Source organism: Tachyglossus aculeatus, chromosome 11 (genome assembly GCF_015852505.1).
Source record: "Tachyglossus aculeatus isolate mTacAcu1 chromosome 11, mTacAcu1.pri, whole genome shotgun sequence".
NCBI lineage: Eukaryota > Metazoa > Chordata > Mammalia > Monotremata > Tachyglossidae > Tachyglossus > Tachyglossus aculeatus.
Genome location: NC_052076.1, coordinates 33357167 through 33378951, shown reverse-complemented (window position 1 = coordinate 33378951; position 21785 = coordinate 33357167). Strand labels below are relative to the sequence as shown.

The 21785-nt window shown below is 55.0% G+C and overlaps 1 protein-coding gene across 1 annotated transcript in view; it reads right to left on the bottom strand.

Moving 5' to 3' along the window:
- Positions 1-478: 478 nt before the first annotated feature.
- ARCN1 (archain 1) overlaps positions 479-21785 on the bottom strand; it is a 37930-nt gene continuing 16623 nt past the window's right edge. The window contains exons 2-10 of the mRNA XM_038753809.1: positions 17181-17444; positions 15525-15704; positions 15225-15430; positions 14435-14599; positions 9587-9752; positions 5310-5457; positions 4764-4872; positions 3116-3320; positions 479-1974 (exon numbers count right to left, since the gene is read on the bottom strand). Coding sequence (XP_038609737.1) covers positions 1885-1974; positions 3116-3320; positions 4764-4872; positions 5310-5457; positions 9587-9752; positions 14435-14599; positions 15225-15430; positions 15525-15704; positions 17181-17444 — 1533 coding nt within the window. The 3' untranslated portion in view covers positions 479-1884. The remainder of the gene's footprint in view (positions 1975-3115; positions 3321-4763; positions 4873-5309; positions 5458-9586; positions 9753-14434; positions 14600-15224; positions 15431-15524; positions 15705-17180; positions 17445-21785) is intronic.

Genomic DNA, 21785 nt, shown 5'->3' with positions numbered 1-21785 from the left:
CTCTTTCCGCTGAGCCACGCTGCTTCTCCTTTTCTTTTCTTTTCCAATTTTCTTTGTATTGATGTCCGTCTCCTCCCGCAGCCCTCCCTTCCCAAATTGTGAACTCAACTGTGGGCAGGGAATGTCACTCTTTATTGTTGTGTTGCACTTTCCCGAGCACTTAGTACAGTGCTCTGCACACAGTAAGCACTCAAATACAATTGAATGAAAGAATGAAAGCCAGGAGCAGCTGGGGTCCACTCCGATGGGGCCAGAAGCTACTTTTTCCCCCAACTCACGGGCCGACAAAGCCTCCCACCCCGGCCTCCGGGACCCTCGGCCCCCTTGTAAGCCTCAGAGCGGCCAATCCACTCCACCTTCGCCCAAAGTTCAAACCAAAGTCCCCCAGCCGTGACTCTTCCCTCACCACGTTCACCCAGGCCGGGGCTGGGGAAGACGAGGGAACCCGGCGGTCGCCGCGGCAAACTCCCCAGGTGGCTCAATTTTACAATACTCTTTTATTTGATTAAAGAATTCGTATTCTGTGTGTACACTGGAATGTCATATTCCCTATGTAATTAATTTACAGGGTTACAAAACTTCTCTCATTTTAAATATTACCCCAAAAGTAATTTCAAGGGGGAAAAAAAAAGGGGGGGCTCCTGTTGATGGTTGAAACTAAACCTGACTCCATTTAAAAAATCGTGTGGACAAGCATTTCTCGAACAAAACTGGATTAATAGGGTTTCTTGCCTATATAGCTACGTGACGAGGGGTCTGCCCCTGCTCTCCTCCCCCCTCCCGGGGCCACCAGGCCCGAGGGACTGATGCCACAAGGTCTCTGTGAAAAGAGGAAGAAGCCAGTCACTTTTTTTGGCAGCCGTTCCCATTGCCCTTGGTGTACAGAGGGGGCCGTTTCCTCGTCGACAGCGGCGGCCACGGGAATCTCTTTTCCCTTCGGCTGCCACCTGGGATGATGCCCACTGCCAGCCCTGGAAAAGTTCAAAGGTCAGAGGACACGTTGGGCCAGCTGGGGTGGTGCGATGGGCAAGCAGGGCTGGGGAGCGGGGAAGGGAGAGTGTGGGGGACTGGAGAGATGAGGCGGCTCGGGTCCTAGCCCAGACCGGGTCCCTGCCACTCCGGGGCCAACTCTAAAATTACTCTTCCCTGGCCTAGCTGGTCCCTGGATGTCAGAGGTGACTAGGCGGCCTCCTTCTTCGTAAAAGGGCCAAGGGCCCACCTTCCCCGCCAAGCAGGACGATGCTCCGGGCCAAGGCACCATCCTAGGGGGCAGATTCAGAAAGGAGCAAAGTGGGGCGGGCAAGGATTGGGGTGAGGAGGGGGAAGATGGAGACCCCAGGCACCCTCTCCTAAAAAAAAAGAGCCTTAGTGCCCACACCCCATTCATAATCCTTTAAAATCAAGGCCGGATCCCCGGGTGTGATCCGCCTCTCGGGGTGGGACCGTGAGTGCCAAACTCTGCCTACGCCGGAGGGGCTCCTGTCGCCCGCCCGACTCGGCGAAGCTGAAGACCGGAGAGGGACGGGGAAACTCAACCGAAACCGCCTTCGGCGGAGCAAACTGTTTTAAAACCGGGAGGAAACAAGGAACGATGGTGGCCGGGGTGAGGTTGGGGCGGGGGTAAAACCGGGGGCATCTCTGCCACCGAGAGGATCTGCCGAAGAAGGGAGCGGACTTTCCCTCCACGGTCTGTCAATTCTTGGCCAAAGAATGAGGTTGTCGGGACCCTGGACCGCGGGGGTGAAGGGCGGGGTCCGTGCGCATATAGCATCATCAGAAAACAAAAGGTCTTGGGTGGCCTGGAGATTCGGGAGAAATCTTCGGCCCTGACGGGCTTCTCTTCCATTCATTGCAAAATCTCCGCCTGGGTCCCCTCCTCCAGCCTTACAGGATTTCGTACTTCTCCACGAGGAAGGTGGTCTCTGTGGAAAACCTCACCGGGCTGTTCCCCTCCACCTGGGTCACTTTGGTAACCTGGGGAGACAAGGACGAGGGTGGGTGAGGGCCAGGGCATCACCCCCAATTCCGATCAGGGTCCTGCCCTCACGGGATCCACTTCTCTCCCACCGCCCGGCGTTTCAGGATGGTGTGATCGAGCCGTGGAAGAGTCCAGCAGGATAAGCCCTGCTGCTGCGGTCCCTGTCCTCACTCCACTCCCCTTGTTGCCCACCCTGCCACCCTCACGTCCGACTTCCAGCCGGCTGGGTGGGCCCGGGGGAGGCAGCGCCTTAGATGATCTGGATGGGAGGAGCTCGCAAGGCCGGGGGAGCCCATCCCAGCTGGCGGGCGGCCTTCCAGCCAGCCTCCTCATTCCCCCTCTGCCTTCTCCGGCCTGGCTGTCCGGGATGCGTCACCCTGGAATGTTGACCTTCCTCATCCTGGGATACGTCCGGCAGTTTTGGGCCCGAGCCCCGGCAGAGCTGTTCCCTGGGAGGGGACCAACCCCGGGTTTCGTAGCCCCCGCAACCCAGGCCGGGTAGTGAGTCGAATGGGAACTCCTCCCGGCTGGCGCACGCGGGGCTGGTCAGTGATAGCGAGGAGATCCGCCAAGGACTAACCCAGAGGGGACCACTCCTAGGGAATGACCAGCACAGGAAACTGGAACTTCCCAACCACTTCTCTCACGAGATGGATTCCAGCTTGGGGGGGGAGGGAGAGGGAGGGAGGCTGCCAAGACAGCCGGCTAACGGAAAGGAAGTAAGAGCGAGCCACCACGGCGTGACCTGGTCCCTGCGGCCCAGCTGCCCAGGCAGGAAGTCGGGAAAAGCACAGCCCGTCTCTCTGACCTCCCGCCCTGGCTGGTTCCCAGGGTCCTGCAGGGAAGGGCCGGCCGAGGCATCGGAATCAGCCCGATGACCACCGAAAACCAGAGCTCTGGCCCCTGGCATCAAGCTCACCCTCCACCTCGGGATGGGGGTGGCAGAGATGGGGTCTGATGGTTGCCCCCCAAGCAGGGGAAGAGAGGCCCAGAGCAGGAGGGAGGGATCTGGTCAAGGTCACCCAGAGCGCCGAAAGCTGCGGGGTGGGAAGCCGGCCTCGCCTCCTCCCGACCTGAATTCTGGTCCTGGCCCCCCCACCAGCCTCCCAGTTGCCCCTTGGTGCCCCGGCTGGATACCTGTATGTTGCAATAGTTCTTTTTGGAGACGAAGGTGACTTGCACCGGGAAGAAATCGTTGGGCTGGCCGGCGATGCTGAACTCCAGGCTGCCGCTCTTGTTTTTGGCATCGATGACCGGCAGGCACCACTCCAGAGTGTTCCGCCGGCTGTCGTGGCGGTACTCGCCGTCGATCTCGCCGATCACGGGGGCGCCCACGCCCGATCTGTGCCAGCCAACAGAGGCCCGGTGTCAACTCGCCCGCCTCCCGCCCTGGCCGGGCTGGCCCCTCTGTGAGACTCGCCCGGGTGAGCGGGAATGTCCGCTTTGGGACGAGGGCTCCTCTTGGCTACTGGTCACCACGGTCGCCAAGCCCCGCTACCCTGGGAGCTGGGGAGGGGGCCATGAGAAACTGGTTGCCCTTCATTTTCAAGCAAATCGACTGCAGCTAGCTGGGCCTCCTCTGCCGATCTCCGTTCCTGGCCTCTAAACTGGACCCCTGCCCCCTCCGAAGGACCCAGTGCTTATTAGGGGTAGTAAATGCGGGGGAGATAGGGCAAACCACCACCACCCTCAAGGGCAACTTACGACACTCTCGACGTGCCACCTCCCTCGCCGACAGCCCCAAACCCAAGGACCCCCCCGAAGACCAACCAGGATCCCATGACGCTCTAGGAGAGCGGTAAAGGGGAGGGCGTGAGGGTCTCTCGCAGACACAACTACAAGACTGATTGAAGACACAGGAAACCACTAAATTGCAGGGCAGACCGGGAGACTGAAAAAAAAACTGTGGCGTCCTAAAAATAGTCCAGCAAATCTTGACAAACAAAAACCCACACCCATCGCTCCGGCCCCGGCCCGTACCGGCTCAGGGCAGCCGCCTATTGTTCCCTACGAGGCAGTAAACAGGCCGAGCGGAACACGGATGATGGGGGACACGTCAGAGGGAGGTTGGGGTTGAGGCTCAGGGGGCGGAACGGGATGGGAAACGGAGCGCACGGCTGTGGGCGGGAGGAAGATCCGTTCGGGCGGTGGAGGGCTGAACTTCTCGGAGGTGGAGGGGTGAAGTCAGAAGGACTCGCGCCGACTGGCTGGGAAGGTTTCCAGTGGTGACGGCTGTCAGGGAGACACCTCCCTCCTCCCCCCGACCCGCCGCCGCGGGTCCCTCGGTTATCCACGCCACCTGGCAGAGACTATCGTTTGCCGGGACTGGAAAACTACTTATGGTTCCGGACAGGCGGCCGCTGCCCCTCCGCGGCCCGCGGTTTGAGGGTCTCGGGGATATCTCCTTGGCAAGGAGACGGGCCCACCCCAGCCCACCAAGACCCTGGCTGTCTGGTGAGAGAGGCTGGCGGGTGACGGGTTCCTCCCCCTGCAGCACCGTTCCCCTTGGGGCTTGGAAGCCCCGAGGCAAAGAGGAGCCAGGTGGTCGCGGGGTGGGATGGTGGAGAGGGGTTGGCGGGGGGCTCCCCCTTCCCAACAGCAGCAGCGTTCAATCCCGCCTGCCGGGAAATTACCATGGCGACGGTGAGCCTCTTGGTCCACCCCCGTGAGGCCGGCTCTCCGGGGGTGGGCCCAGAGCTGTGTCTCTGAAGTGGAGGCCGGATCCAACTAGGGAGGAGTAAGCGGCTACTTCGGGTGGGGAGGGAAGGGGCGGGGTGGCACGTACGGGAGTGGGATGGTGATGACCACGTCGTTCAGCTCCAGGCTCTCCTCCTGCAGCTCGTACTCTATGTTGACGTCACAGCCGTTCCCACTCTCCGAGGGCCAGCAGTTAACTGGGGGCACACAAGCGGGGCACACTGGCGCGTCAGGGGCGGGGGATCTTGGGATGGCGATCGTAACCGACCGGGATCAGTCCGCCCTCACGGGCCCTGCCCAACGTCAGACTCTCCCCGGCGGATGATACTGCTAGAAATGCTTCATTTTGAATTTGGGGTAGAGTGCTGGAGGCATGGCGAGGAGGGAGAAATGGAAGGAGAAAGGGGGAAAAGGTCGGGGGACATGGACGGACAACATTTGGACACCCGCTTCGGTCCCTTTCCGGTTCCATGGTGCAGTCGTGGCTACTCCATCCTGCCTAAAAGCCCGTTTTAAGGCCCACCCATTCCCTAGACCACACCGTCGGGTTTAAAGAGGTGGAACGGGGGGCTGGAGCGTGGCCTCTGGGGTCCTCCCTCCCGGGTTGGGGTCTCCAGCTGGTAGCCGCACTCACTGGTCAGGGGAATGAAAGACTCCTCCGTGGTCTGGAGCCGCCACTTCAGCACCCCGACGTCGCTGTTGACCGGGAATGACTTCTCGGGGTTCTTCAGGCCGATCAGAGAATCGGCCGTGAAAAGTTTCTTGTCGACGTTCGGGTGGGTCTGAAACAGCGGGGAGTGGAAAGAGAGACCCTAAGACAGCCCAGCAAGGCAGAGCAAGGGGGGTGGCGAGAGGAGCATCCCCTTTGGGCCCTGGCCTGCCGCAGGCCACGCCCCAGAAAGGAATGAAAGAAAAGCCCGACTCCCAGTTGGGACAAAAGCTCCCCGGCGCCGCAACTTCTCCTCCGGCCCCTCCCTTGGACAGGACTGGCCGACCTCCAGATGGGCGACACGCAGCGCGGGCGGAAAAAAATGCACGAAGAAGGGAAAGACTGCTGGTCGCGGGGCCGCAGATCTTTCCAAGGAGGCTTTTTCTGAGCGTCGCCTCGAGGCCGGGTCCAAAATGGGGATTAAGACTGGGAGCCCCACGTGGGACAACCTGATCACCTTGTAAATTCCCCAGTGCTTAGAACAGTGCTTTGCACATAGTAAGCGCTTAATAAATGCCATCATCATTATTATTATTATTATTATTATTGTGGCTTGGGAGAGTACAGCAGAGTTGGTTGACCCCATCCCTGCCCTGAAGGAGCTTACCATCTAGCGGGGCGCACAGACCTCAAGATCACTTGTGTCCTTTTACTGTCATAGCGTGCTTGGACTGACGGTCCGGGTCGGGGGGCACGGCCGGTCGATTGGAGGAGGAGGGGAGGGCAGCAGAACACTGCACAGGCGCCCGTGGGCCCCGATGAGAGAACCCCCCGCCCCGGCCGTGCTACAGGAGAGCTCAGACGGATGTGCGGGTGGGCATCTTGACTGGCGGTCGGGGAGGGACAGATGGACGGGGACAATTTACATTCCCCCGGACAGAGAAGCGGTTATCTTACATGAGGTGGCTAGACTGCGAGCCCACTGTCGGGTAGGGACCGTCTCTATGTGCTGCCAACTTGGACTTCCCGAGCGCTCCGCACACAGTAAGCGCTCAATAAATACGACAATGAATGAACCTCCCCGCACCGCCACAGCTGGGAGACAGTACCCTCTTTCTCGTAGAGGTGGGGCTCACACAGTACGTGGGATCGGGCTTTAATCTCAGCGAAATCGCAGTGGGACAGCGACCAGGGGAAACTGGAATGACCAACAGCTGGACGGACATACCCCTCCCCACCCTATTAATGCCCTAAATATGTGGTCCTTATGGATAGGGGCGGTTGATTCATTCAGTGGTATTTATTGAGCGCTTACTATAATAATAAGAATAGTGATTATAGTACTTGTTGAGCACTTACTATGTACCAAGCACTGTTCTAAGCGCTGAGGAAGATACAAGTTAATCAGGTTGGATTATAATAATAATGATGGCATTTATTAAGCACTTACTATGTGCAAAGCACTGTTCTAAGTGCTGGGGAGGTTACCAGGTGACCAGGTTGTCCCACGGGGGTGGCTCACACTCTTAATCCCCCTTTTACAGATTAGGGAACTGAGGCCCAGAGAAGTGAAGTGACTTGCCCAAAGTCACAAAGCTGACAGTTTGTGGAGTCGGAATTTGAACACATGACCTCTTACTCCAAAGCCCGGGCTCTTTCCACTGAGCTACGCTGCTATCAATCAATCAATTGTATTTATTGAGCGCTTACTGTGTGCAGAGCACTGTACTAAGCGCTTGGGAAGTACAAGTTGGCAACATATAGAGACAGTCCCTACCCAACAGTGGGCTCATAGTCTAAAAGGGGGAGACAGAGAACAAAACCAAACATACTAACAAAATAAAATAGAATAGATATGTACAAGTAAAATACGTAAATAAATAACTGGAGTAATAAATATGTACAAACATATATACATATAAACAGGTGCTGTGGGGAAGGGAAGGAGGTAAGAAGAAAGAGTGCTACTACACTGTGTAGTCCCTGCCCTACACAGAGCTCACACAATTAATCCCCCTTTTACAGATGAGGCGACTGAGGCCCAGAGAAGTTAAGTGACTTGCCCAAGGTCACCCAGCAGACAGGTGGCGGAGCCAGGATTAGAACACAGGTCCTTCCAGCTCCGTGCTCTAACCATTAAGCCATGCTGCTTCTCTGTGTGCAGAGCCCGGGAGAGTATGCTATGACAATAAAAAGACACAAGTGATCTTGAGGTCTGTGCGCCCCGCTAGATGGTAAGCTCCTTCAGGGCAGGGATGGGGTCGACTAACTCTACTGTACTCTCCCAAGCCACAATAATAATAATAATAATGATGACGGCATTTATTAAGCGCTTACTATGTGCAAACCACTGTTCTAAGCGCTGGGGAATTTACAAGGTGATCAGTTTGTCCCACGTGGGGCTCACAGTCTTAATCCCCATTTCACAGAGGAGGTAACTGAGGCCCAGAGAAGTGAAGTGACTTGCCCAAAGTCACACAGCTGACAAGTGGCAGAGCCGGGATTTGAACCGATGACCTCTGACTTCAAAGCCCGGGCTCTTTCCGCTGACCTACTATGCTTCCCTACTTCCCAGGTGCTTAGTACAGTGCTCTGCACACAAGTAGGCGCTCGATAAATACGACGGAATGAATGAATGAATGAAGCACTGCTCTAAGCGCTGGGGGGTTACAAGGTGATCAGGTTGCCCCCCGCGGGGCTCACAGTCTTCACCCCCATTTTACAGATGAGGGAACGGAGGCACAGGGAAGTGAAGTGACTTGCCCAAGGTCACACAGCTGACAAGTGGTGGAGCCGGGATTTGAACCCTTGACCTCTGACTCCAAAGCCCGGGCTCTTGCCACTGAACCACACTGCTTCTCTACACTGTACTATACTATACTGTAATATACTATATACTACCCTATTCCCAAGCGCTTAGTACAGTGCTCTACACACTGTAAGTGCTCAAGAAATAAATACGATTGAATGAATGAACGAATGAACGATACAGTCCCCAAATCTAGATCTTCAGCCCTAAAGAGCTCCACACAATGCAGAGCCGCTCAATCAATATCACCGATCGACTGATCCCGCTCTTCCGCAGGCACGGTAGGTTTTGCCGGTTCGGTGGGTTAATAATAATAATAACGATGGCATTTATTAAGTGCTTACTATGTGCAAAGCACTGTTCTAAGCGCTGGGGGGGTTACAAGGCGTTCAGGTTGTCCCACGTGGGGCTCACAGTCTTAATCCCCATTTCACAGAGGAGGTAACTGAGGCCCAGTGAAGTGAAGTGACTTGCCCAAAGTCACACAGCTGACAAGTGGAAGAGCTGGGATTTGAACCGATGACCTCTGACTTCAAAGCCCGGGCTCTTTCCGCTGACCCACTATGCTTCCCTACTTCCCAGGAGCTTAGTACAGTGCTCTGCACACAGTAAGCGCTCAATAAATACAACGGAATGAATGAATGAATGAAGCACTGCTCTAAGCGCTGGGGGGTTACAAGGTGATCAGGTTGCCCCCCACAGGGCTCACAGTCTTCACCCCCATTTTACAGATGAGGGAACGGAGGCACAGGGAAGTGAAGTGACTTGCCCAAGGTCACACAGCTGACAAGTGGTGGAGCCGGGATTTGAACCCCTGACCTCTGACTCCAAAGCCCGGGCTCTTGCCACTGAACCACACTGCTTCTCTACACTGTACTATACTATACTGTAATATACCATATACTAACCTATACCCAAGCGCTTAGTACAGTGCTCTACACACTGTAAGTGCTCAAGAAATAAATACGATTGGATGAATGAATGAATGATACAGTCCCCAAATCTAGATCTTCAGCCCTAGAGAGCTCCGCACAATGCAGAGCTCCGCTTAATCAATACCACCGATCGACTGATCCCGCTCTTCCGCAGGCACGGTAGGTTTTGCCGGTTCGGTGGGTTAATAATAATAATAACGATGGCGTTTACTAAGTGCTTACTATGTGCAAAGCACTGTTCTAAGCGCTGGGGGGGTTACAAGGCGATCAGGTTGTCCCACGGGGGGCTCACAGTCAATCCCCACTTTCCGGACGGGGGAACTGAGGGCCGGAGAAGTGAAGCGACTTGCCCGAAGTCACACAGCTGACAACTGGCAGAGGCGGGATTTGAACCCACGGTCTCTGACTCCAAAGCCCGGGCTCTTTCCACGGAGCCACGCCGGCGGCATGTCGGAAATGCGATCTCCTGGGATGCCCTGAACCGTAGACCTCCCTCTCCAGCTGGCCCACCCTCTCACCTGCAGCTGCACTCCTTTCTTGTCGTCGTTGTCGACGTGCAGGCGGATGCGGCCCAACTTCTCGTCGGAGATCCTCAGCATGATCATGCCGTGCAGCTCCATGCTCTGCAGCCCCCCGTCCCGCCCGCAGGTCAGCGTGATCTTCTCCTCGATCTTCATGTGCACGCTGCGGGGGAGAGCACGGTCACTCCGTGGAGGGAGGCCACGGGCCCGAGCGCTTCGTCCCGGATCGGCCGTCAGTCCATCGTATTTACCGAGCACTTACTGAGCGCGGACAGCACCGTCCTGAGCGCTTGGGAGAGGGCGACGGAACAGATACGCTCCCTCCCCACAACGAGCTTACCCCCTCTATTTTATTTGTACGTATTTATTCTATTTTATTTTGTTAATGTGTTTTGTTTTGTCGTCTGTCTCCCCCTTCTAGACTGCGAGCCCGCTGTTGGGTAGCGACCGCTTCTATATGTTGCCAACTTGGACTTCCCAAGCGCTTAGTACAGCGCTCTGCACACAGTAGGCGCTCAATAAATACGACTGAATGAACAGAGATGAGCTTGCAGTCTTGGCCACCGCTAGCGATGGTCCCTGCTCTTGGGAGTCAAGGTCCAAGGCCACCACTCAGGCCCACAACTGTCCCTGTCTGTTCTCGAGAATGTCTCCGGGGAAGTTGTTCTTATTTTTAAATGGTATTTGCCAAGTGCTTACTATGTGCGAAGCACTGTTCCCGGACACAAGCTAATCAGGGACAGTCCGTGTCCCGCACGGGGCTCGCAGTCTTAATTCCTGTTTTGCAGTTGAGGTAACAGGCACAGAGAAATGAAGTAACTTGCCCAAAGTCACCCAGCAGACAAGAGGCAGCGTTGGGACGGGAACCCAGATCCTTCTGATTCCAGGCCCCACTGCTTCTCACACAGAGCTAGGGCTTACCAAATACCACAATTATCGTTATTTTTCATACCAATAAGAGGTATCACAGAATGCCAGGTGGGGAAGAGAAGGCTGATGTGGAATGGTGATGATACCTCCAGGAAAAATTCTACCTCAACCGCCCTTAACCAACTGCACCCACTTCTCAACGCTGGGTTTCCTCCCTTGCCATCCTTCACTGTCCGACTTCCACGAGCAAGGCTGGCATCCTGCAGGGCACCGGTGGGGTGGTAACTTGCCACCTGATCTGCAAACACGAGCTGGGCGTGGGAGGAGGGAGTGGATTGGGCTGACAGGTTGGACCGTGGGTAGAGTTAATCAGGACAGGCTACCTGGAGGAGGGGGGGGGCCCTGAATTGTGGTTTGAAGGAGGAGAGGGTAGAGCAGACTGCAGCGGGAGAAGCAGAACTGAGTTGGGGGATACTCAGTCAATCAATCAGTCGTATTTATTGAGCGCTTACTGTGTGCAGAGCACTGTACTCAGCGCTTGGGAAGTCCAAGTTGGCAACATATAGAGACAGTCCCTACCCAACAGTGGGCTCACAGTCTAAAAGAACTGAGGCTCGGAGAAGTGACTTGCCCAAAGTCACCCGGCTGACAAGTGGCAGGGCCGGCATTTGAACCCACGACCTCTGACTCCAAAGCCCGGGCTCTTTCCACTGAGCCACGCTGCGTCTCCGTGCGGAGAACTATTATAATAATAATAATCCGTGTGGAGATTATAATAATAATAATGGCATTTGTTAAGCGCTTACTATGTGCCAAGCACTATTCTAAGCGGTGGAGGGGAATACAAAGTGATCAGGTTGTCCCACGGGGGGGCTCCCAGTCTTCATCCCCGTTTTACAGATGAGGGAACTGAGGCTCAGAGAAGTGACTTGCCCACAGTCAGCCACCTGACAAGTGGCAGGGCCGGGATTCGAACCCACGACCTCTGACTCCAAAGCCTGGGCTCTTTCCACTGAGCCACGCTGCTTCTCCACAAAAGATGAGGCGTTCCAGTGTGAGGGCAGCTGACTGAGGCCGATGGGAAGGTGACGTGAGCGGTGCCGGGCAGCTGGGCTCGGCTAGGGAGAGGACTCATTCAATTGTATTTATTGAGCGCTTACTGTGTGCAGAGCACTGTACTAAGCACCTGATTCGGTCCCACGCTCTCCAGACCCGAGGGCTTGGTCAGTTTTCACCTCCTCTCCGCTCCCCCGGATGCCCGGTGAAGGATACGTTGCCAACTTGTACTTCCCAAGCGCTTAGTACAGTGCTCTGCACACAGTAAGCGCTCAATAAATACGATTGATTGAGTGCCCCCTCTGTATCCCGACAACCATGGGTGTGGAAAGCCTCACCCGGAATGGGCCTCTACAGCAAAAGGGAAACCTCTCCTCGAGAAGCACTGTGGCCTAGCAGAAGGAGACTGGGCCTGGGAATCAAGAGGACCTGGGTTCTAATTCTGGTCCTGCCACTTGTCTGATGGGTGACCTTGGGCGAGTCACTTAAATTCTCCGTGCCTCAGTTCCCTCATCCGCAAAAAGGGGGCTCAATCAATACCTGTTCTCCCTCCTATTTACTCCGGAGCGAGGCTCAGTGGGAAGAGCCCGGGCTTTGGAGTCAGAGGTCGTGGGTTCAAATCCCGGCTCCGCCAATGGTCAGCTGGGTGACTTTGGGCAAGTCACTTCACTTCTCTGGGCCTCAGTTCCCTCATCTGGAAAATGGGGATGGAGACTGTGGGCCCCCCGTGGGGCGAGCTGATCGCCTTGTAACCTCCCCAGCGCTTAGAACAGTGCTTTGCATGCAGTAAGTGCTTTAATAAATGCCATTATTATTATCTGGGACCTGATTATCTTGCTTCTACCTCAGGGCTTAGTTACAGTGCTTGGTACATAGTAGACGCTTAGCAAATACCACAGTTAATATTATTCTCCTTCAGCTGATCGCCAGACGGGTGAGTCCAGTGCCTCACCTGGCTCTGTCCGTGCCCTCCTTCCTCCAAAGCCGAACCTCGACGATTCGACGATTCAATGCCCTCCTTCCTCCAAAGCCGAACCTCGACGATTCGACGATTCAATGTCCCCGAGACACAGTTTGCCTCCCGCACACCAACACAACGTCCCCAAGTCTCCTCTTTCACCTGACCTCAAATGGTGACGGGCTCTGGGCCGGAACACGAGAAATCTGAGCCGTGAACGCGTAGGCTCTATCTACACGTCAGAGTTCGGGCAGCCGGCTTTGGTAGCAGACCGATTAAAGTGTTTTCCCTTCCGTGCAAAACCGAACGCCTGGAATCTGAGCTCTGGGTAATTGTGAACTTTGGACGGAGCAGAGGTTTTCCGCCAGTCAGCTGAGAACGGCAGGAGGCCGTAAGCCCCGGCCAGCCCGGGGCCGCCAGAAGCCCCTCAGTTTGGCCCCAGACAGACAACCCGTCTGCCAGGAAAGTTAAGTCACCTTGGCTCTCCCAGATGTGAAAGGGCCGGGGGGATGGAGGTGCCGGGTGGGGGGGAAAACGACTCCGCGGGCCGCTCTGGAATTTAGGGGGAGACATTTTAAGATCCCCCCGCCGCCCCACAACAAGATGGAGTCGGCCCTGAGACTTTCACGGCGAAGGAACTAACGAGAGAGTGCTGGCTGCATGGAGCGATGCCACTCATGCTCTACCGGCCCGGCAGCCCACGGGTGCGATGTGTGTGTAACCTTAGCGAGTGAGCGCTTAGCGCGGTGCTCTGCACACAGTAAGAGCTCAGTAAATACCACTGACTGCGGGAGGGGCCGAGATCATCGCCATGTGATTCCGCCGAGGCCACCGGCGGCCAAGCTGATTGCAGCCGAGAGCCGACGCACCAGGAATTGCCTACCAATCAATCTGCGCATCAGGCAGAAACTCCTCACCCTGGGCTTCAAGGCTCTCCATCACCTCGCCCCCTCCTACCTCACCTCCCTTCTCTCCTTCTACTGCCCAGCCCGCACCCTCCACTCCTCCGCCGCTAATCTCCTCACTGTACCTCGTTCTCGCCTGTCCCGCCATCGCCCCCCGGCCCACGTCATCCCCCGGGCCCGGAATGCCCTCCCTCTGCCCCTCCGCCAAGCTAGCTCTCTTCCTCCCTTCAAGGCCCTGCTGAGAGCTCACCTCCTCCAGGAGGCCTTCCCAGACTGAGCCCCTTCCTTCCTCTCCCCCTCGTCCCCCTCTCCATTCCCCCACCTTACCTCCTTCCCTTCCCCACAGCACCTGTATATATGTATATATGGTTGTACATATGTATTACTCTATTTATTTATTTATTTCACTTGTACATTTCTATCCTATTTATTTTATTTTGTTGGTATGTTTGGTTCTGTTCTCTATCTCCCCCTTTTAGACTGTGAGCCCACTGTTGGGTAGGGACTGTCTCTATGTGTTGCCAATTTGTACTTCCCAAGCGCTTAGTACAGTGCTCTGCACATAGTAAGCGCTCAATACTACGATTGATTGATTGATTGATTGAATTAGGTGCCATCTGGCCGTGGCACATCAGCCGGCTGCTTTTCGGGCTTCCCACCGGGCCTGTCCACCTCTCCGGAAGGCCCCGGGTGGTGCTTTGGTTAGAAACTCTGGTCACCGGTGGGCACCGCCCCAGCAGGTGGAACCGGGACCGGAGCCCTGATTCCCCAAGCCAGGCTTTTCCCATTGGGCCAATAGTAGCCACCCAATTTAGTATTAATGATGCATTTTATTTGGTTAATATCTTTTGTTTTGTTCTCTGTCTCCCCCTTCTAGACTGCGAGCCCGCTGTTGGGTAGGGACCGTCTCTATAGGTTGCCAACTTGGACTTCCCAAGCACTTAGTACAGTGCTCTGCACACACTGATCGCTCAATAAATACGATTGATGATGATGATTTGCCACGGGCGAACGCTTACCACCCATGTGTTTCAGATTTACATACCCAATACCCACCTCTCCGTGTTAATAGGTGGAGCTAGAACCCTGGCTGCTTCGGACACCCGCTTGCCGACTGTTGACGACATGACGGTTTCGCCTTCAGATTTGAGCTTGTCCACGAAGTTGTCCACTTCTTTCCCCTTGGCGCCGAGCTTCAGGGCCTTACTGGGGCCCGAAGGCCTGAGGGGAAGAAAATGAGGGGTCGGGAGAGGAGGGGGGGAGAGAGGCAGCGGCAACATTTGGGGTGGAAGAAACTTTGTTGCAGCTCTGCCCCCCCGGCAGCACGCACTCGGGGGATCTCAGCACCCCTGATTCACTCATAACCTCCAGGTTGCCTGAAACTTGGGGAAACTTGGGGACCAACCTCCCAGCAAAGGGAAAGGACACGGGTGGGGAGCGTTCCTCGACTCCAGCCGGCCCCTACATGGACTCTGGCGGGACACAGGAGCAGCACTGAGTGAAATCAATGCCGCCTCAATGGAGGAACCACCTCTGGAGATGCCTCCAGTGCCTGAGCTCTGCTGTTCAAGAGTGACTGCCCCGTGATGGCTTTATACAGTGCTCTGCACATAGTAAGCGCTCAATAAATACGATTGATGATGATAAAGGCTCCGCCACCTCATCGTCCCGACTGCCTCCAGCTCGTTCTCCGCCAGGTCCAACTGGCTCTCCTGACTCTCATCTGGCCCCTCCGCCCAGCTGGGGCGTGAATTTATTCTGTCCCCCACTTACCCCGTCACTGCTTTGGGGCTAGAAGCCAGGCCCCCTCGGCAGCCTCTGCTTCGGCCTCTCCCAGGGCTCCTACCTGGCTGGTGGGGGAGCCACCTTGGGCTTTTCCGTCTCGATGATGGTCTCCGTGATGAGGGCTGCCGTGCTCCCGCCGGACACGGCCGAGCTTCCGAATCCCCCAAAGCCGGGGGCTTTCTTGCCCTGTCTCTCGGCGTCTCTCCGGGCCTGCTGCAACTCTTTGGCCTTGCGTCGCATCTCAGCCTTGGCCTCTCGTTCTTGAGTCTGCGGGAGGCGCAAACCGAGGCCCGGTTCGCCCGGCGACCAGATCGTCCCCGGAGACGCCCAGGCGCGACGGGGCCGGCCGCCCCCGACTCACCTCTCGGACTGCCCGGAACACCTTCTCCTCGTGACTGTCCATCTCGGTGAACGTGCGGATCTGCGCCAGGTTGACGTTTTCCCGGTAGCCCAGGGCCACGATCTCGTCGAAGGCAAAGATCAGGTCGAAGCAGTGTTCGGAGATCTCGTTCTCCTCCAGGGCTCGGCAGTACTCCGGGATCTGAGTCCGAACGGCAGCGGCACACGGTAAGGGGCAGGGGCAGTCCCAGGTTGGACTGGTTCAGTACTGGCCCAACTGCCTGGCGAGTTATCATTTCCAGTGCTCTGCACACAGTAGGCGCTCGGTAAATACAACTGAATGAATCATTTGCTCTCGGAAGGCTGCAGGCCCAGGGCCGACGTTAAAAAATAGTCGGGGGTGATGAGTGGTCGAGGCCCTCACGGGGCTGAGCGGGTTCTGATGACTGCTAATAGAATTGCCAGGTAAGATCACTTAAGGGGCAGCCAGAAAAATTTTCCTGGAACCACTGGCTGCGTGGATTGTGCAGGCAGTGAGAGCCAAGACCAAGATTTTTCCTTTTAAAAAAAAAAACAAAAAAAAAACCCGAAACCCCAAGCTCCGGCACTTAGTCGGCTGACATTTTCACAGCTGGGTTTTTGCTCCACAGATGACTTCACAGGCAAAATCCCGTCCAGCCCAGGAAGAAATTGCAGCCTTGGAGAACCACCCTACAAATCGCAGTCAGACGGCAAGGCTGAGAGGTAGTGCGGCTTGGTGGATGGAGCCGGAGACTGGGAGTCAGGAGGGCCCGGGCTCTAATCCCGGGTCGACCACTTGTCTGCTGTGTGACTCTGGGCAAGTCACTTCACTTCTCTGTACTTCAGTTACCTCACCTGTGACATGGTGATTAACACCGTGAGCTGCATGAGGGACAGGGACTGTGTCCAACCTTATTAGCCTGTACCCACCCCAGAGCCAGGCATGCAATAAGTGCTTAAAAAACACCACACGGCTAAAAAAAAAAAAAAATCAGTAAGTGGACCTGGTATATTCAATCAATCAATCGTATTTATTGAGTGCTTACTGCGTGCAAGCACTGTACTAAGCGCTTGGGAAGTACAAGCTAGCAACATATAGAGACAGTCCCTACCCAACAGTGGGCTCACAGTCTAGAAGGGGGAGACAGAGAACAAAACCAAACATACTAACAAAATAAAATAAATAGAATAGATAGGTACAAGTAAAATAAATAAATAAATATTGGCTGGTTTGCCCAGCCTCGCTCTCTTAGGCCACCCCCACAGAGAGCAGGAGACCCCCCGCTTCACCCCCAATGGGAAAGACTGAGACTGAGTCCCAGACTGAGCCCCCCATTCCTCTCCCCCTCCCCATCCCCCCCCGCCCTACCCCCTTCCCCTCCCCACAGCACCTGTCTATATGTTTGTACAGATTTATTACTCTATTTTACTTGTACATATTTACTCTCCTATTTATTTTATTTTGTTAATAGTTTTGCTTTGTTGTTTGTCTCCCCCTTCTAGACTGTGAGCCCGCTGTGGGGTAGGGACCGTCTCTCTATGTTGCCAACTTGTCCTTCCCAAGCGCTTAGTACAGTGCTCTGCACACAGTAAGCGCTCAATAAATACGACTGAATGAGTGAATGGTGCCCCGGGCGGGGGGGAGAGGAGGGCTTACCACTCTGGAGAAGAGCCGGAGGGTCTCCAGGTCTTCCAGGATGTTGCTGTTCTTGGTGGTAATCAGGACCATGTAGAGTTTCTCCATGGGCTGGTACACGTACCGCACGCTCTCCGTCTCCACGAACGTGTGCTGCTTTCCGGTGTTCATCAGCTTCGGAAAAGCGGCCAGCAGGCCCTCGATCCGGGTCCGGGTCATCTCCACAAACTGCCGCGAGACGATGGCCTTGCCGGCCTTCGTGCAGACCGCGGCCGCCAGGAGCACCTGCCGGGGACACGGGCACGGTCGGCGGCCTGGACTGGGAGCTCACCTGAGACGGGGTCTGATTCCACACTCCCCCACCCTGTCCTAAGGGTCACGGGGTCAGGGGGAGAAGACGGGGGGCTGCTATCAGAACCGGTGCCTGGGTGAACCCCCAGACAGGTGCTGGAAGGCGCAACGTGGCAGCCCCCGGGAGCCCCAGAGCCCAGCTGGATGGCAAGCTTGGCTCCGGGCTACGGAGTGGGCAACGAGAAGCAGCGTGGCTCAGAAGGAAAGAGCCCGGGCTTTGGAGTCAGAGGTCAGGGGTTCAAATCCCGGCTCCACCAATTGTCAGCTGTGGGACTTTCATCATCATCAATCGTATTTATTGAGCGCTATGTGCAGAGCACTGTACTAAGCGCTTGGGAAGTACAAATTGGCAACATATAGAGACAGTCCCTACCCAACAGTGGGCTCACAGTCTAAAAGGGGGAGACAGAGAACAAAACCAAACATACTAACAAAATAAAATAAATAGAATAGATATGTACAAGTAAAATAAATACATAGAGTAATAAATATGTACAAACATCTATACATATATACAGGTGCTGTGGGGAAGGGAAGGAGTTAAGATGGGGGGGATGGAGAGGGGGACGAGGGGGAGAGGAAGGAAGGGGCTCAGTCTGGGAAGGCCTCCTGGAGGAGGTGAGCTCTCAGTAGGGCCTTGAAGGCAGGAAGAGAGCTAGCTCGGCGGATGGGAAAACCACCGGGCCGGCCGGCCGGAGCCGCCGGGTTGAATCTTCCGGGCGGACTTCACTTCTCTGGGCCTCAGTGACCTCATCTGTAAAATGGGGATTAAGACTGTGAGCCCCACAAGGGACAACCTGATCACCTTGTAACCTTCCCAGTGCTTAGAACATAGTGAGCGCTTAATAAATGCCATTATTATTAACCCAGAAGGCAACACAAGCCACAGGGAGGAGACAGTGGGGCTGACCGACTGATCGATGTGCTTTTCAAACCAAACGACCACTCCAAAGGAAAACAGACAGAGCTTTCTGGCAAACCACTTCAACTCTCAAGGTGGTGGGGATGAAAAAGACATTTCTGGAGAGCCAGCTATCCCCTCTGAGTCCGAGCCGGGCCGCCCTCCCCTTCTCCTAGCCGGGATTTCTGGTACCAGTGGGGACGAGGGTCAGCCAGGGCCCAAATTTCTCTGTCTCTCCATGAAAAATTGAATTCGGCGTCCAAGGACCTGGAATCCAGGCAGGACAAAACACTCTTAAGACTGTGAGCCTCTTGAGGGATGAGGACAGGTTTGAATTTCCACGAGTACTCTCTTCCAGCGCTCAGTTCACTGCTCCGCACGCAGTAAGTGCTTAATCAATACTATACTACTTCAATCAATCAATCACTCGCATTTATTGAGCGCTTACTGTGTGCAGAGCACTGTACTAAGCGCTTGGGATGTACAAGCTGGCAACATATAGAGACAGTCCCTACCCAACAGTGGGTTCACAGTCTAGAAGGGGGAGACCGAGAACAAGACCAAACATACTAACAAAATTAAATAAATAGAATACATAGGTACAAGTAAAATAGAGTAATAAATATGTACAAATATGTAAAATAAATAAAACAAATAAATATGTAAATATGTACTACTTCTACTACAAAGCTGGGCCATCCCTCCCTGATTCCCAGAGGTACTCAGCCGCCACTTTCTGTTCCCTCTTGACCAAACCCGCCTTCCTGGAGTTAGCAAACCCCACCCCAACTAGCCCGCCAGGCTTCCTGCAAAACGTGATATCCGAAGACCCGGCATCTCTGAAAACAAGGTTTCAAGGGCCCGCTTCACTAAAGGAAAAGAAGCAAGCACCCTCCCGGAGAGAAGACCTAAAATACCATTTGCTGGGATGTCCAAGAAATGAGAGCTATGGTGCTGTGTTCTTCACGGCAGCCACCGCACCGTTCCCAAGCAGAAGGAATAATAATAGTGATAATTTGGTATTTGTTAAGCGCTTACTATGGGCAAAGCACCGTTCTAAGTGCTGGAATACAAAGGCCACCATGGAGTCACCTGAATATCAGCCGCTCTCCAACCCCGCCTGGGCATTAAAAGTCAGATGATGCTCCCTCGGTCCCACCCCAAGTCTGACGCTGATTACCGGAGAAGGTGGAATCACTCCTTTTTTCTCTCTAAAAATAGCGGGGTTGTTGTGGAGACAAGGCTCATCCTTCTAATCAAGGCAGGAGGAAGCCGACAATTTATACACAAGGGGGACCAGCCTCATCTGCTCCCAGCCCAAATAATTCGCCTCTGAAGAACTGGGATTTGGGTTTTCACTCGCTGATTCGCTTGCACAGCCTCGAGGACGGCCTCTCTACGGCGAAGCCCCTCGAGGGAAACATTCAGCTGCTGCTTCACAGCTCCGTCTAGTACACGGAGGGTCGGCAGGTCAGATACCTGGAGCTTTGAGGAAGCAGGCCAGGGGACTGAATTTCAGGTCCTTGCTCCTCTGTTCGCAGAATTCACTCATTCAATCTTATTCAGTGCTTACTGTGTGCAGTGCACTGTACTACGTGCTTGGAAAAGTACAATACAGTAATAAAGAGTGACTATTCCTGCTCACAGCAAACTCAGTCTGGCGCGGGTTGTGGGGGAGACCGAAGTCAATACAAATAAACAGAAATCAATATAAATAAAATTACAGATTCTGGTCCTGTCATATGGTCCCGGCCCTTCCCTTGACACAGAGAGCGGCGTCGAACTCCAGCCCGGTGAAAAAGCCACCGACTCCCGGTAAATTGGGCTGGTGGTCTCCGAGACTGGCTCCTACTTCACATCTGACTTACCTCTGCGTGGGCTTTGACGGAGAAGTTGAACTAATCACCATCATCATCAATCGTATTTATTGAGCGCTTACTATGTGCAGGGCACTGTACTAAGCGCTTAATCTCGTAGCCTCTGGGCTACTCTGTTGGGGGCGGGGGCGCGTGCGCCATCATGCATCTAGACCGCGTGCTCATGATGGGCAGAGGACGTGTCTGCCAACTCTGCCGTACTGTACCCTCCCAAGTCCTCAGCACAGCGTTCTGCTCACGGTGAGCGCTCAAGAGTTACCACCGATCGATTGATGGAGACCAGCGACCTTTTCTAATATCTCCGGCGGCAAGCCCCAGCTTGCCGAGAGAAAACGGCACGGGATCGTTGTCGGGGACTCTCCTTCCGACTGCACTACTGGCTAGGGAGGCTCCAGGCCTCGGCCCCTTACCGCGCGGGTGGGTCTCCCCCAGCCCGGCCAACAAGATGTGGCCGCCAAGATGACCGAGGCAGAGACGGGACACGGTGAAATTCCCCCCGCCCAAAGGGAATTTCCTCCTCTGGGCCGTTAAGGAAGTGAGTCTCGGTGCTCCGGGCGGGGCAACAAAAAGCACACTGTAGTAGACAAGGATTTCTTCGCACAGGGGCATTGTTTGCTGGGCCGGGCGAGCTGCAAGTACCGTTTACGGGACCGTAGCCCAAGAGGAAGCAGGATTCGGACCGTGGATTAGTCCAGTGCTCTGCACACAGTAAGCGCTCAATAAATACGATTGATTGATTGATTAGCGTGAATATGGGACGGTGCCGTGCACGGGAAGCTTGGCAGGTAGGGCGGTTCTTCCCACACCGGCCGTCGGCTTGGGGAATTCAGGGAGCAGAGACTAATGCTGTGTCACTGCTTCGGCTTAATGAACCCCAGCCACAGAAGCAGAAAACATCTTAACCCAGGTGACGTGGAAGAGTAAACGTATGCGTATATAAGCCCCTTTCCAGTCATCCCGATCCAGACGGGTGGTTTGACAAGGGACAACCTGCCCCCACGTCTACCCACGCGTTCCTTCTGGGATGTGACATCATTCTGAAGCAACTCGAGCCCGTCTTCAAAGTTTTCTAGGAAAGAACACAGATGACTAGCCCAATAGCCTGCTCCGCTCCAGTCCTCACAATCAACCTGGGTCCTCATCCCGGCTCCAAAACTTGCCTGCTATGTGACCTTGGGCAAGCCGCTTCACTCCACTCTGCCTCAGTTACCTATCTGTAAAATGGGGATTAAGACTGTGGGACATGGACTGTGGACAATCTGATGGTTTTGGATCTACCCCAGCACTTAGGACAGTGCTTGGCACATAGTAAGTGCTGAAATACCATAAAAAAAATCAACTTAGGGAAATTCACCAGGCCCCGAAGTCAATATAGGTCCATTATCATTGTATAAACACACTCCAACCCATTAGGGCCCATATTTTGAAACCGTTTTCAGATCCACATCAGCTCTTGGGTCATGGACAAAACAAGCAATGACCACAGGACTCGGAATT